Consider the following 12,708-nt stretch of genomic DNA (forward strand, 5'->3'; position numbering starts at 1 on the left):
AAATCACTATCTATAATTGCGAATTAGAAGCATACAAAATCATTACCTTAATTAAAACTATAAAAAATCACTACTAACTTCTCGGTCATTCTTAAATACAACAAAATCTAAAAATTAAGAAAAATATAGAATAACTTAGGTTTAACAAAAATATAAAGCATTTCATATCTTGATTACGAAATTAAATCAAAATATTCATATAATTAAACATACATAAATATAAGTAGAATTTTTGTCATTTTGGCAAAATTCTGACAAAAATGTGTTGCTAAAAACGAAAATAAAAAATTTCATAATTAAATTTCAATATTCATGTAATTAAATTAAAATTCCATAACATTTGCAACTATTTATATACATATATATATATACATGTAAAATTACACATGATTATTTTCATTATTCTTTGATTTCAGCATTCCCTTTCTAATATTTATTTATTTATTTTTTTGTCATTTTTAGTAAAATCCCGCCAAAACTTGGTTTCTAAACAAAAATTTTGTGAAAATCGGAAAATAAATTGTTTTAAAAAATTATATCTTTTCAAATTATAATTCTTCATATTTGGCATATTTGGATTACGGAAAAATATTTACAAACTATTATATTTCTAAATTGAATCGTATTATTCATTTAATTAAAAATTTTATAATATTTACATATATTTATATACATATATATTCATTTAAATTACACAGAAATATTAAAAATATTTCATTATTTCAACATTTCATTCATAATATTTGCTTTCCAAAATATATAAAATTCATCGATTAAATTTTTTAAAAAATCCAACATAAGATTCGAAAAATATTTAATATAAATTTATACATAGACATATATATAGATATATATATATATATATATATATATATATACACACACACAGAATTCGATAATATAATTTATATACATACACCTTTAAGATCTATAAATGTTATTATTAAATATAAATGTAATTTCTTAATATTTGCATAAATTAATATACATAAATATCATCCCGTTATATTTGCTTTCTAAAACATCAACAATTCTTCATCTAATCACAATATTCATGTACAAAATTAAAAATTTGTAATATTGACATTTATTTATATACATATATATTCATTTTAAATACGAAAAATATTTACAAACAATTACAATTCCACATTTCTAATAAATATACAATATTTTAATTTGAAAACACTTATAATTACAATTAAAGTGCACTTTTAAAATATATATTACATAATATTGCTAATTTACCATGTATGTGTGAATATATTTATAAACATATGTATCATAATATCAATAAACATTTAAAATATCAGATAAATGTTAAATATACATGGATATATGGATTAGATAATGGTTCTAATGTGAAAAAACAATACTAAGAAATACAGAATGTTTCATATTTATCATATATGTATAAATATATTTATATATAAAATATATATCATAATATCAATAAAACATTTAAAATACCCGATAAATATTAAATATACATGTATATATAGATTACACAATGTTGTTAATTTATCATATATGTATACATCTTAACCAAGATTTCAGCATTCCATATACGATAATTGATTTCTTTTTTAAAAAAATTAAAATCATATTTTAAGATTCGAAAAAAAATCACATTTAATACATTCATATATTTATATGCACATACAATATTTTCTTTCCAAAAAATTGAAAATTCCACCTCTAATTTTTTTTATAAAAAAAACAATCATGATTTTTCTAGGGGTGGAGTTTCGGTATATCGTATAAAAATATTTGTATAAAAAAATTCATACCGGTACAGATATCGAAATTCTAAAATTTTGGTATGAAAAAAATCCATACTAATACCGTAGAGATAACGAAAAAAATTTGATATATCAAAAAAATGTTTATATATCGAAAAAATTTTGGTACGGTATCTCGAAAAGTCGATATTTTGGTTCGATATCGCATCCCTATATTTTTCTGCACACAATTAAAAATTTTAAAATTTAACAAAACTGACCGAGCATTTCCAATATTGGTTTGAATAAACTTAATGTATAAATATATTTATGTGCAAAAAATATTATTTAACATGATCAACTACTTCAATAAAACAATCACCAATCAATTGCAAACCAAATGACACATTTGCTTAATGTTATTCGTGAACTATACCCTTCAGACTAGCATTGATCGTTGAAACACAGTTAGTATGTTGTTAAGATCTACTAGATCTCACACGATAAAACTATGTTTTAAGATGTTGATGTATACATAAATTTTTTTGATTTATTTTTATGTTCTATCTATGTTCGTTCAAATGTTTAATCTTGCTATTTTTTTATCATTAATTGTATAAAATAACATCATGTGCATCGCACGACACATTTTTTAAAGATTTTTTTTAAAGTTTTTAAAAGTATTTTTTAACATTATTATTATTACTTATTGTAGAATTAAATTTTTTTATATTTTAATTTCATATTCAAAATTTTTATATTATCCAATTTAACCATATTATACATGATATATAGTCTGTGCATCGCACGGGTGAAATACTAGTTTTAGTAGTATTTGAGTTTCTTTTGATTTATATTTTTAAAAAATATATATATAAATATATTTGATATTTTTATTATATATATGTTGTTTATATTTTAAAATTTATTAAATATATATTTATTCAAAAAAAAACTTTAGTAAATATATATATTTATATTATGAATATACACATTTAAGATTAAAATATACCAATTAATGTATCATATTGTTATTTTAAATAATTTAATTGTATTTCGGTCGAACCGTCCGGTTGAACCGGTCGAATCGGTCAGACCATTTTTTAAGAGTTTACCGGTTCAATTACCGTTACGGTTATAAAAACACTGCTTATTGAAATGATTTAATTTCATTTAGTTTTATGATTTTCTATGTCATTTTTTTATTTTCTTAATTGAAAAATGGAAATAATCATTATTTGCAAGTGGTTTGTTTTTAGGATTTATAAATTTTGTTGATTTTATTTAGGGGTGCATTCGTTGCAGAGAGTTACTGACTTTTTTTAAATGACAGACTTTTGTGGAGTTGATAGATTTCTGCAGACTTTTATAAAATCTCACAGACTTTTAATGATTTTCACAGAATCTTGCAGATTTGTTTTTCATGACTTCTATTGACATTTGTAAACTTTTTTCATGACTTTTATTGGCATTTGTAAATTTTTTTATAGAACCATATGTGTTTTGTAATTCATGATTTTGATTATGCTTTATTTATTGAAATTATTAATCGAGTATCAATATCTTATATTTATCTCTCTTTAAAATAATTTTATCTATCATATAAATAATTTTTACTTATCAATTTCGTTTATAAAAATCAATAAGTAGTATTAAACTTGTTGCAATTATGAAATTAATATGAATCTATAAAATTTGAATTATTTAGTTTTATATAGTATATTATTCTCATTTATATAATATATATATACACACACATTCATGTTAATAATTTTTTAAAACTACGTCAATATATATAAATCATATACATATACATATTATTATTATTATTATTATTATTATTATTATTATTATTATTATTATTATTATTATTATATATGTATATGCATATTTATATTAAAGTGAATAAAATTTAAATTTTGATTTATAATAAAAATTAAGCTAAAAATTAAAAATAAAAAAATTAATTAAAAAATCAAATTTTATATAATTAATAATGAATTAATTATAAAAAATTATTATTGTTATTTTCAATTTATGAACCATAAAATAAGTTTTTGTCGTGTATATAATAAGTTTTTATTTAAAAATTTAATCAATATGATTTTAATTCTCGTGAGATTTTGTAATTAAAATTCAAAAAATTATGAAAGATAAAATTTTTATTTTATTTTATTTTAAAGGGGTGTATTGGTTCTTAGAAATAGAAAAAATATGTTTGTATATATATTATTTTTAATTTAATATAACTAATATTTATGTGGCTAGTTTATAGACTATTTTAATAGAAATGAAAAAAAGTGTGAAAATGTCCATCCAAATCTTTAGGTTCAACCAAAGACAATTATGGACATTTTATTGTTATACCTTTGCCTTTAAATATTGTACTTAATAGAATTCCATGGAGTTTTTAAAAGTTCATTGACATTTTGAATACCTCTAGACTTTTGTAAAGTTTTTAAAAGTCAAGTTTGAATACCATGCGACTTTTTAAAATTCTACAAATGTTCATCTTGAATACCACTAAACTTTTGTGAAGTATATAAAAGTCTAGATTGAATACCTCTAGACTTTTAAACTCCATAAAAATCATTAAAAGTATACAACCACTTAGAGAACGAAAATGGAATTTTGCTTTTTAAAGTTTTTTCATTTTTTTAATTTTTGAGTGGTTCACGTTTAAATTTTTCATGATATGCTATATTACTTGAAATTTCATATTTTTTATTTCGAGTATATTGTAAAGATATCAATTGAAAGATAATATTTAATATATTATATTGTGAAACTTAATTGTAGGACCACGCGTTTGCCGCTTTACCAAAAGTTATAGCTGATGATAATAGTATAACTCAAATCCTTTAAACTGCACAACAACTCAAAAACCATGGTTCAATCGCTCTACTATCATAAACAATCATTACATCTCAACAATCTCCATCCCAATAGCAAAACCAAAAACCAAAAGAATCTTAGATTCTTAGCTAATGAGTAATGTGATAAGATTTCATATGAACAATGACGTAATATTCCACATATGCCACGTCACATTATAATAATTATTAATTATTATGTCACCACGATTGTTATTAAAGCGAAAGGTAAATTCGTGGTGATTTAATTAGTTTTTTTTTTATAAAAAAATTAATACGATTTAAAACTTTAAGAACGCTTCATTGCATCACATTAATCAATTGTTAGATAAATTTATTTTTGTATTTACTTTTCTTATCTTAAATTATAAAAAAATTGAAATAATTAAATTATAAATTTTGAATTATCTTAAAAAAAATTTAGTACAAAGCTTGGACCATGAGCCATTTCTTCACGATTCTAAATCTGTCACATAAATTGACCTAGTTCATAACTGTCATGAAAAATAATATTTCATAAAATAATACTTTTAACCCAAATCACTATGTTTTACGTAACATTTCTTCATAACATAAGTACAACTAACAAAAAACAATGAGTGAGAAATATATCCTTTGGACATAAAAATTAGTAATCTTCATGGTCGAATAATTTTCATTCAAATTACCCTATATTACACTATATTTTTTATAACATTATTTAGAAAAAAAAAACTAATTTTTTAAGCGAAAAATATTACTTCAGACATCAAAAGATTACTTCTCGTTGATTGGATCGGAACTCGCGCCACAAATTTGACTTGTAACAATTTCACTGGATTTTTTGTGTTCGACAAATAAAACTAGAATTATATAGGAAAATTACTTTTAGCATAAAATTTAGCAAACCTTTAATTTTAAATAATTAATTTTAGCTTGTTTAAGGTTTACTTTTATTTAGTTAATTGTGAGCAAAGTTAATTCTCGACTAGAGATATTTACTGTCAAATTCATGTATGGTATTGATAAATTCGACAATAAAAGCATAGCATCTAATGATTCAGAAAACAGCTTACAATTTCTTCCCTAGAGGCCGTCAGACACTCGATATCCCTGACGCCCTCTTCACATACAGAAACAATAGCAAAAACCCAAAAAAGATCAGAGTAACTTGAAGCCAAACAAAGAAACCAGAAAAATCCTACATTAAATATTATTCATAGTGATTTTCCCTCTTCACATACAGAAAAAATAGCAAAACCTCAAAAGATCAGAGTAACTTGAAGCCAAACAAAGAAACCAGAAAAATCCTACATGAAATATTATTCATAGTGATTTTTTATATCTTCATCTGTAATCGGTTTTCTGATCACCAGAAAGATGCTGGCTCAGAAAAGTGCGGTAGCTGAAGATATTTAAATAACAGATGAAGGTGCAGATGATATTTAATTTACTTGACAAAAAAATTGTATATTAAATTGTAAGAACAACAAAAGTTGGAACATTTTTAGGGAATAGGATCAGTTGAGAGCTCTCGTCTAGTTTCTATTCTTCTTCGTCTTTCCCTTCTTTTTCTCTCTTTTAGATAGAGGCTTTGGGTGAGATCTCTTTTTTGGAGCCTTCTTGAGTTGCTTCTTCTTCACAGGGATCCTCGTCCTGCTCTTGTCGGTTGATTCCAAATGTTCTGGCCCTCTTTCCATTTTCAGCGTATCAATGGGATAATCTACCTCTCCTGCTATTTCACTCGTTGTGACCACGATTTGCATGTCTCCATTGTCATACATTGCCATACCTTCCAAACAAGACGCACAGAATAAAGCTATTATTTCCTTCTTTCAACAAAGCTTATGCCGATTTTCTACAGAAACTAATGTAAGTATCTAAAAATCAAATTTCACGGTTTTTCATCAAATGTTATAAAATTCAAAATAATATAACATCATCTGAAGTGTATAGGAAGTTTACAGATTTATAACATTACTCGGATTCAACTGAAGTCCAAGGAACCATTCCTCGAGTTTCTACCAAAACCCCAAATTTGCCGCACATATTCGATGTTAGGAAGTCTGTGATGATGCAACACCAGGCCATGAATCCACATACCCAAAACCGCATATTCCCAAGCACAAATGCAAGAAGTGGGTAACAAATTGTCAAGATACCTGAAACTGATGCGACTTGTTGTATTGCCTCCTCATCTTCATGTTTCTCATCAGATTCGATGGCATCTGATCCAGGATGTGGGGAAAGACCACCAAATGTAACAAACTCCCTTTCCAATTTTCTCTGTAGATACAAGAATTAACATTAGCTCAATCTAAAAATCAATCTCCTCATAATGCGGTGTGTACAATATTCAATCAAAGCATTTCCCAATCTAATCTAAGAGGGGGTGAAAATCCACCTAACATTTATACCCTCGCGACTTGGACAATAAATCTACTTCTAAATTCTCCGGCCTTCGCGATTTATGTAATGGGATGTGTTAAAATTATGAAATTATGATTGGTTTATATCCCATACGCTTGGAATATAGTTAACAAAGGTGATATCATACATTGATAAACTTGTAAAGAAAGTAAGCCCTCAACTCCTATAGAGAGAGACTTTAAAATTTAAAACTGAGGTAAAACTTAAAAGCATCAATACTCACAAATCTTGGAGTGCAGTTGTGTGCTTTTTCAACTCATTCTCAAAAAATTTACCATTCACCGCTAACCACTAACTACTGAAATAGAAGCAATGGAAATATATCATACTAACAAGTTAATCCAGATAGGATTTTCTTTCGACATGCTCCCTCTGTAAATCTCCACCGAGCAAATGCAAAGATAAGAAAAGGAAATAGATATTTTCGAGGGGATTCACTTTAGCAATCAACTAGTATTCTGTTACAGGGCAAATACTTATAGGCCCATGTACTGATGAGAGAAGCCCAACAATACAAGCCCAACAAGATAGAGCAAAGGTTTACAAAGAATATCAAAGAAGGCCCAAAGAATATGTGGCAAGAGACGGGTAGTTTGTTATGCATGTGCAGGGGATAAAAGGGGAGACGAGAGATGTAGTGAAGCAGAATGTTGGTTGTTACGTGAGTCTAGCATTGCTAGGGCAAGAGGGATCCTCCCTACTTGAGTGGAGTAGTAGGAGAGTCATTTTTACTATGTTCCTTTCTTATTCTGCAAGTTTACTGGATTTAATATCATCGTTATTTTCGTTATTGCTGAGATTCATCTGTTATCGTCATTATACTGTATGTTTTTGAGATATAACTCTTGGAGCTCTATCAATTGGTCCGACCTGCCAAGCCAGCACAGGGATTTCCATGGCTTCACCACGCTTTGATGCTAAGTTCGAGAAGGTGATACTTGCTCGAGAAGAAACACATCGGGTTACCCAAACCAAATTGCAATCCAGATTACAATCATTAGATGGACGGATTAGTGCTCTAACTACTGCACTTCAAGGATTAGCTGATGCTGTGAGGAACGACGACAAAAAGGACGTGGGTGCTTGGGTGGTAGATGTGAAAGGGAATAGGATAGATCAGGATCGATCGAGATGGGAGAGAGATCACAAAACTCAAGTTCGAACACGTACCTTCGACAAGAACCTGGAATTTGTTCAACAAATGATGCGGAAAGTCAAGCTGATGTCTGAGGTGAAGGGAGTAATCATCCTCGCCTTGATGAGACGAGTTCCCCTGACGAGCTCTCGAACCAGACATTGCAACTCATCGCTGAGAAGCAAAATTTGGTCGAAAAATCCATGGTTCTGACAACCAAAAGGAAAGTACCTCAGAAATATACTATAAGATGAGCTGCAACTCGCCAAAACCCACTAGACATTGGGTGCGACGGTGCAGATGGTATAGAGCTAGAAAAAGATGGTACAGAGGAAGCTGAACTCCGGTTGTATAAGAACCATATTTCCGGAAGTTTGACGTCTCCGGACCTCATGGGGAGAGAATTGATTGGCTTGGTATCTCTGGATAAACGAAGCGACGAGATCGATGTTGACACCTCTTCTCTGCGGTGTATCGTGGCACTAAAGGGGATGCCGATCTGGAGGTACGATCCTTGGGTTGAAGACACTAAGACGGGCTGTCTGGTTATGAGAGCCCAAATTGTTAATTGGAAAGAAATGGGCTCAAGTTGGCCCATTCACAAGCATGTTAGGTATAGAGCGTGAGCCCAAATAATACCAGCGTGCAAGAATCTAAGATCCATTCACATTTTTTTTCTTTTTCATTGTATATGAACAAACGACCCAAGAAGGGGAGGGAGCCATCGACGGGCAGTCGCACTTGATCAGAAGGGGTGACCCCTCACAAAAAATCATCACCGGCAGAAGAATTAAAGGCTGGAAAAGCAAAAAAGGGCGAAACCCTTTTGCTTGGGGACTCGATTGACAGAAAGTACGTCATTAGGGAAGGAGCTGGTTTTAACACGGGTACGCTTATTATAAACCTTATGTTGGTAGTGATGGGCATGGGGACAAGCCAAAATTTTGTTTTAAGTACTGTGGGGGAGAAATGGGGGTTCACGGGATTTAGACACCTTTGTCTTTCGTGGTGGAAAAAGAAGAGGTTGGTTTTTGCACCCACAGTCTGGGGCCTGGAATGGAAGCCGCTGAGAACCTTGGAGATGAAGGAGAGCACGACACTTGGCAGTACCAAATGCTGGCATCCAGTCTGGAGTGAATATTTGGGGTTTGCTATGGAAGATGAATTAACACAATACATGGCAGTAAATATCTATGAAGATGATGGAATTCGGTTCTCTCCACTTCAGACAAGCGAAGGGGAGGGGGAACTTAACAAGGCTTTTATCCTTTCTGGGAATTCTAAACCAGAGGCTAAAGAGTATCCTATGAATGTTCTATATTTTGGTCATTATATACAGTGACCTTGGTTTCGAGATAATTGTTTTTGATGTTGGGTGGAAGGACGAAGATCAAGTTTCAAGTCTTAGCCTTGAGGACAAGATTAATTTTCAAGAGGGTGGTATTGTTACGGGACAAATACTTATAGGCTCAAGTACTGATGAGAGAAGCCCAACAATACAATTACGTGACTCTAGCATTGCTAGGGCAAGAGGGATCCTCCCTGCTTGAGTGGAGTAGCAGGAGAGTCATTTCTATTATGTTCCTTTCATATTCTGCAAGTTTACTGGATTTAATATCATTGTATTTTAGTTATTGGCGAGATTCATTTGTTATCGTCATTATACTGTATGTTTTTGAGATAGAACTCTTGGAGTTCTATCATATTCTCGTGTCTCAATTACCTTCGGGTTAAATAAAATCGACGGATAGAGCAAATGTTGTAATAAAATCCGTTCTATGTTTATGGAAAAGAACTTAAATGGAACAATTGCGATAAAAAAACTAAGACAAAGTCCCCAATGTACAGACATCGAAACTTAAACTTTTCTAACCTTTTTGCGCAGCTCGATGCGCTTTCGGCGTGCTGCCTCTTCCTGCTTAAGGATAGCTTCTTTTCTTCTCTTCTTCTTCCTCTTATGGAAGCCAGTGACAAAATTTCTGCAGACACCACACAACATGAGTTAAGATACCTAACACATCACAAATTCAGGTCATACTAGTTATAGAAAAAATTGGGGAGGGGGAGGGGAAAAAACGCACTTGAGATCCTTTTCATTGAAAGATACTGAGAGAGATTTGTTTTTGAGGGCTCTCTTTTTGATGTGGCGGGATCTCACAAGCGGAGGGCCGGAAACCCCATCTTCAGCCTCCGCCTCATTCGTGGCCATCGGCATCAGCGTCCTACAAATTAGGGTTTTAGGAACACGGAGAATATTTATACGGAGAAAGGGTAAATTGTCAGAGCGATTGAAAGGATCTGTGTCCTGATTAATATTTAGTGATTTAACAACCAGGATTAATCAGTGTAAACAGCGAAAACGAGTTAAAAATTTTCGCTTTGGTCCTACAAAAATTTCGACATGACCTATTCATAAGTAGGACATCCCAAAAACCTGTACAACACAACTAACATTATATACTCCAAAATAGAGTCACATTACCAATTTACAAATGTGGCTAATCTATAGCCACACTCTGGCCAGGACTAAACGCATGCAGAGCCGGCAAGGCTCGATCACACCAACATTAAATTCAAAACAATGTCATACTATAAATATAGATACACGGGACAGTTCCCCAGGAAATATAAAATTCAGTAATATAATATATACATATATCTGGGAACGCAACTCCACACTCGACTCATTGGGTGCCACTAGATGACACTCCACCAGACGCGTCAAATCTCTTGGATGACTTGCTATGGAATCACAAACAACCACAACATAAAAAAAAAAACAGGAGTTGGACCCCAGTACGACGAACTAGTAAAATCACGACTGATTTAACTGACATGAAATAAAATCAAGTAAGATGCAATGAAATGCAATGCAATGTGTGACAGGTATACCAAATGGAGTCCAAACGAAATGTATCACAATAATATCGAGGGCGACGGGAGTGACCCGACCCCTCATGCTGTCATCAAGAGCCCGAGGGCGGCGGGAGCGACACAGCCTGCCTCGTGCCCACATATGAAATGTGCTAAATCCTATATCACTCGCTCAAGAGATGACTCAATATATCTCAAGAGATCAACATAAATAACAATCCAAGGAGTCAAGACTCAACGTGCTATGAAAAACGTGTTTATTTGACGAATATCCCTTAACATTTTTTAATAAAAATGTGTTTGAAATAAACTGAGAATTTATTTTATTTTATAAAAAGAAAATAGGGATTATTCTCAATTATGCACATTAACAATCGTAATTGGTTGGGCCAAACTATATTTTCCGAGCCCAATGACGAAGGCTTTTCGAGAGGGATGATTGCAAAGTTAAGGAGAGAAAGCTTAGACCCCGAAAGCGTTGACTGGTAAATGTCAATGTAAAGTCGTGAACATAATCATATAATTCACATAAACACATAAAGCATATTACCATTCATTACAAGATACTTAACGTCATCACATGACATTATAGGCGTCGTAAAACAGTTCATACGTACCTCAACCAACACTTAATTTACCACAGAAAATATCTCATCTATTTCTCGGATAATCCAATACTGTGAAAAACCATTTATTTCATATTAATTTCTATCCCCTTCAACAAAATCTGAGAATAATCGAAACTAAGTCTAAAATTTAAACTAACATTTCCAAAAATTCATATTTCATATTACAACATCCTAACAATATCCAATTATCGAATATTCAACTCTAAAAGTCGAAATACCCAACTTTTAAGAATCTGAAATTTCCGAAAATTGCTAAGAAATCCTGAAATTCATATATAACAATTCTAACACATTTAAACATCCAAATAATGATTCAAATAACTCTAAAATTCGAAAATCCCAAATTTAATAAATCTGAAATTTCGAAATAATTTCCAGAAAATTCAGAAATTCGACCGGTACCACCGATTGACTCAAATATAACACCTACAACCAACAATAAATCAAATATCGATAGTTAGAAGTCAATTGAATCGAAATCCCCAAAATTCGAAACCCTAGCTAGGTTCGAAATTATACCTTCAAACTTCAAAACAAAAACAAATTCCAAACGACCTAAACAACCTTGTCCTATACTAGTAGGCGGTCGGCGACGGCGAATGGCGGCGACTTGGCGGCGGATGCCGAAAATCAGTCCGAGAGGATGCGCGTAAAAATTAGGAAGTGAATATCAATAGATAGCTCTCGTCGATAGAAGTTACTACCATTTCAAGCGACGGGAAAAACTTGAAAAAGAAAGAAAAGAAAACGCAGAATGAGAGTGGCGGTGGAAGATGGTGATGTGTTGGGGGCGAGGGAAGATTATATGTATTATTATATTATATAATCTATTTTGTATATCTTATTCTATAGAATTAGAATATGGTTTATTGAAAGTCTTATGTTTATTCAATCGTTGTTAAAACTTGATTCGGTTTGAGTTATTTAAAATTTTCAAATTATATGTGTTGTAAAAATCAAATATATTTTAATATTGGGTACAAACCGATATTTACTCACACATACTTTTATAACATAATAAATTATTAACAATTAGCATTAGATCTTGTCAAATTAATTAAGAGATT

General features: G+C 30.6%; 1 protein-coding gene across 8 annotated transcripts; it reads right to left on the reverse strand.

Annotated features, from left to right (window-relative positions):
* Window positions 1–5,744: 5,744 nt before the first annotated feature.
* On the reverse strand, window positions 5,745–12,447 carry LOC140887542 (uncharacterized). Of its 8 annotated transcripts, none has more exons than XM_073294840.1 (6): window positions 12,206–12,447; window positions 11,630–11,689; window positions 10,220–10,360; window positions 10,012–10,117; window positions 6,736–6,859; window positions 5,745–6,365 (listed from the first exon to the last, which is right to left on the reverse strand). In XM_073294840.1, the coding sequence occupies exons 3-6, from the start codon at window positions 10,351–10,353 to the stop codon at window positions 6,112–6,114; spliced, it is 618 nt and encodes a 205-aa protein (XP_073150941.1). In that variant the 5' UTR covers window positions 10,354–10,360; window positions 11,630–11,689; window positions 12,206–12,447; the 3' UTR covers window positions 5,745–6,111. The 8 variants fall into 8 exon arrangements, with proteins under 8 accessions (XP_073150941.1, XP_073150940.1, XP_073150936.1 ...); XM_073294839.1 differs by having other exon boundaries at window positions 12,161–12,447; XM_073294835.1 differs by lacking the exon at window positions 11,630–11,689.
* Window positions 12,448–12,708: the final 261 nt, after the last annotated feature.

Source organism: Henckelia pumila, chromosome 3 (assembly GCF_033568475.1).
Source record: "Henckelia pumila isolate YLH828 chromosome 3, ASM3356847v2, whole genome shotgun sequence".
In the NCBI taxonomy this organism is placed as follows: domain Eukaryota; kingdom Viridiplantae; phylum Streptophyta; class Magnoliopsida; order Lamiales; family Gesneriaceae; genus Henckelia; species Henckelia pumila.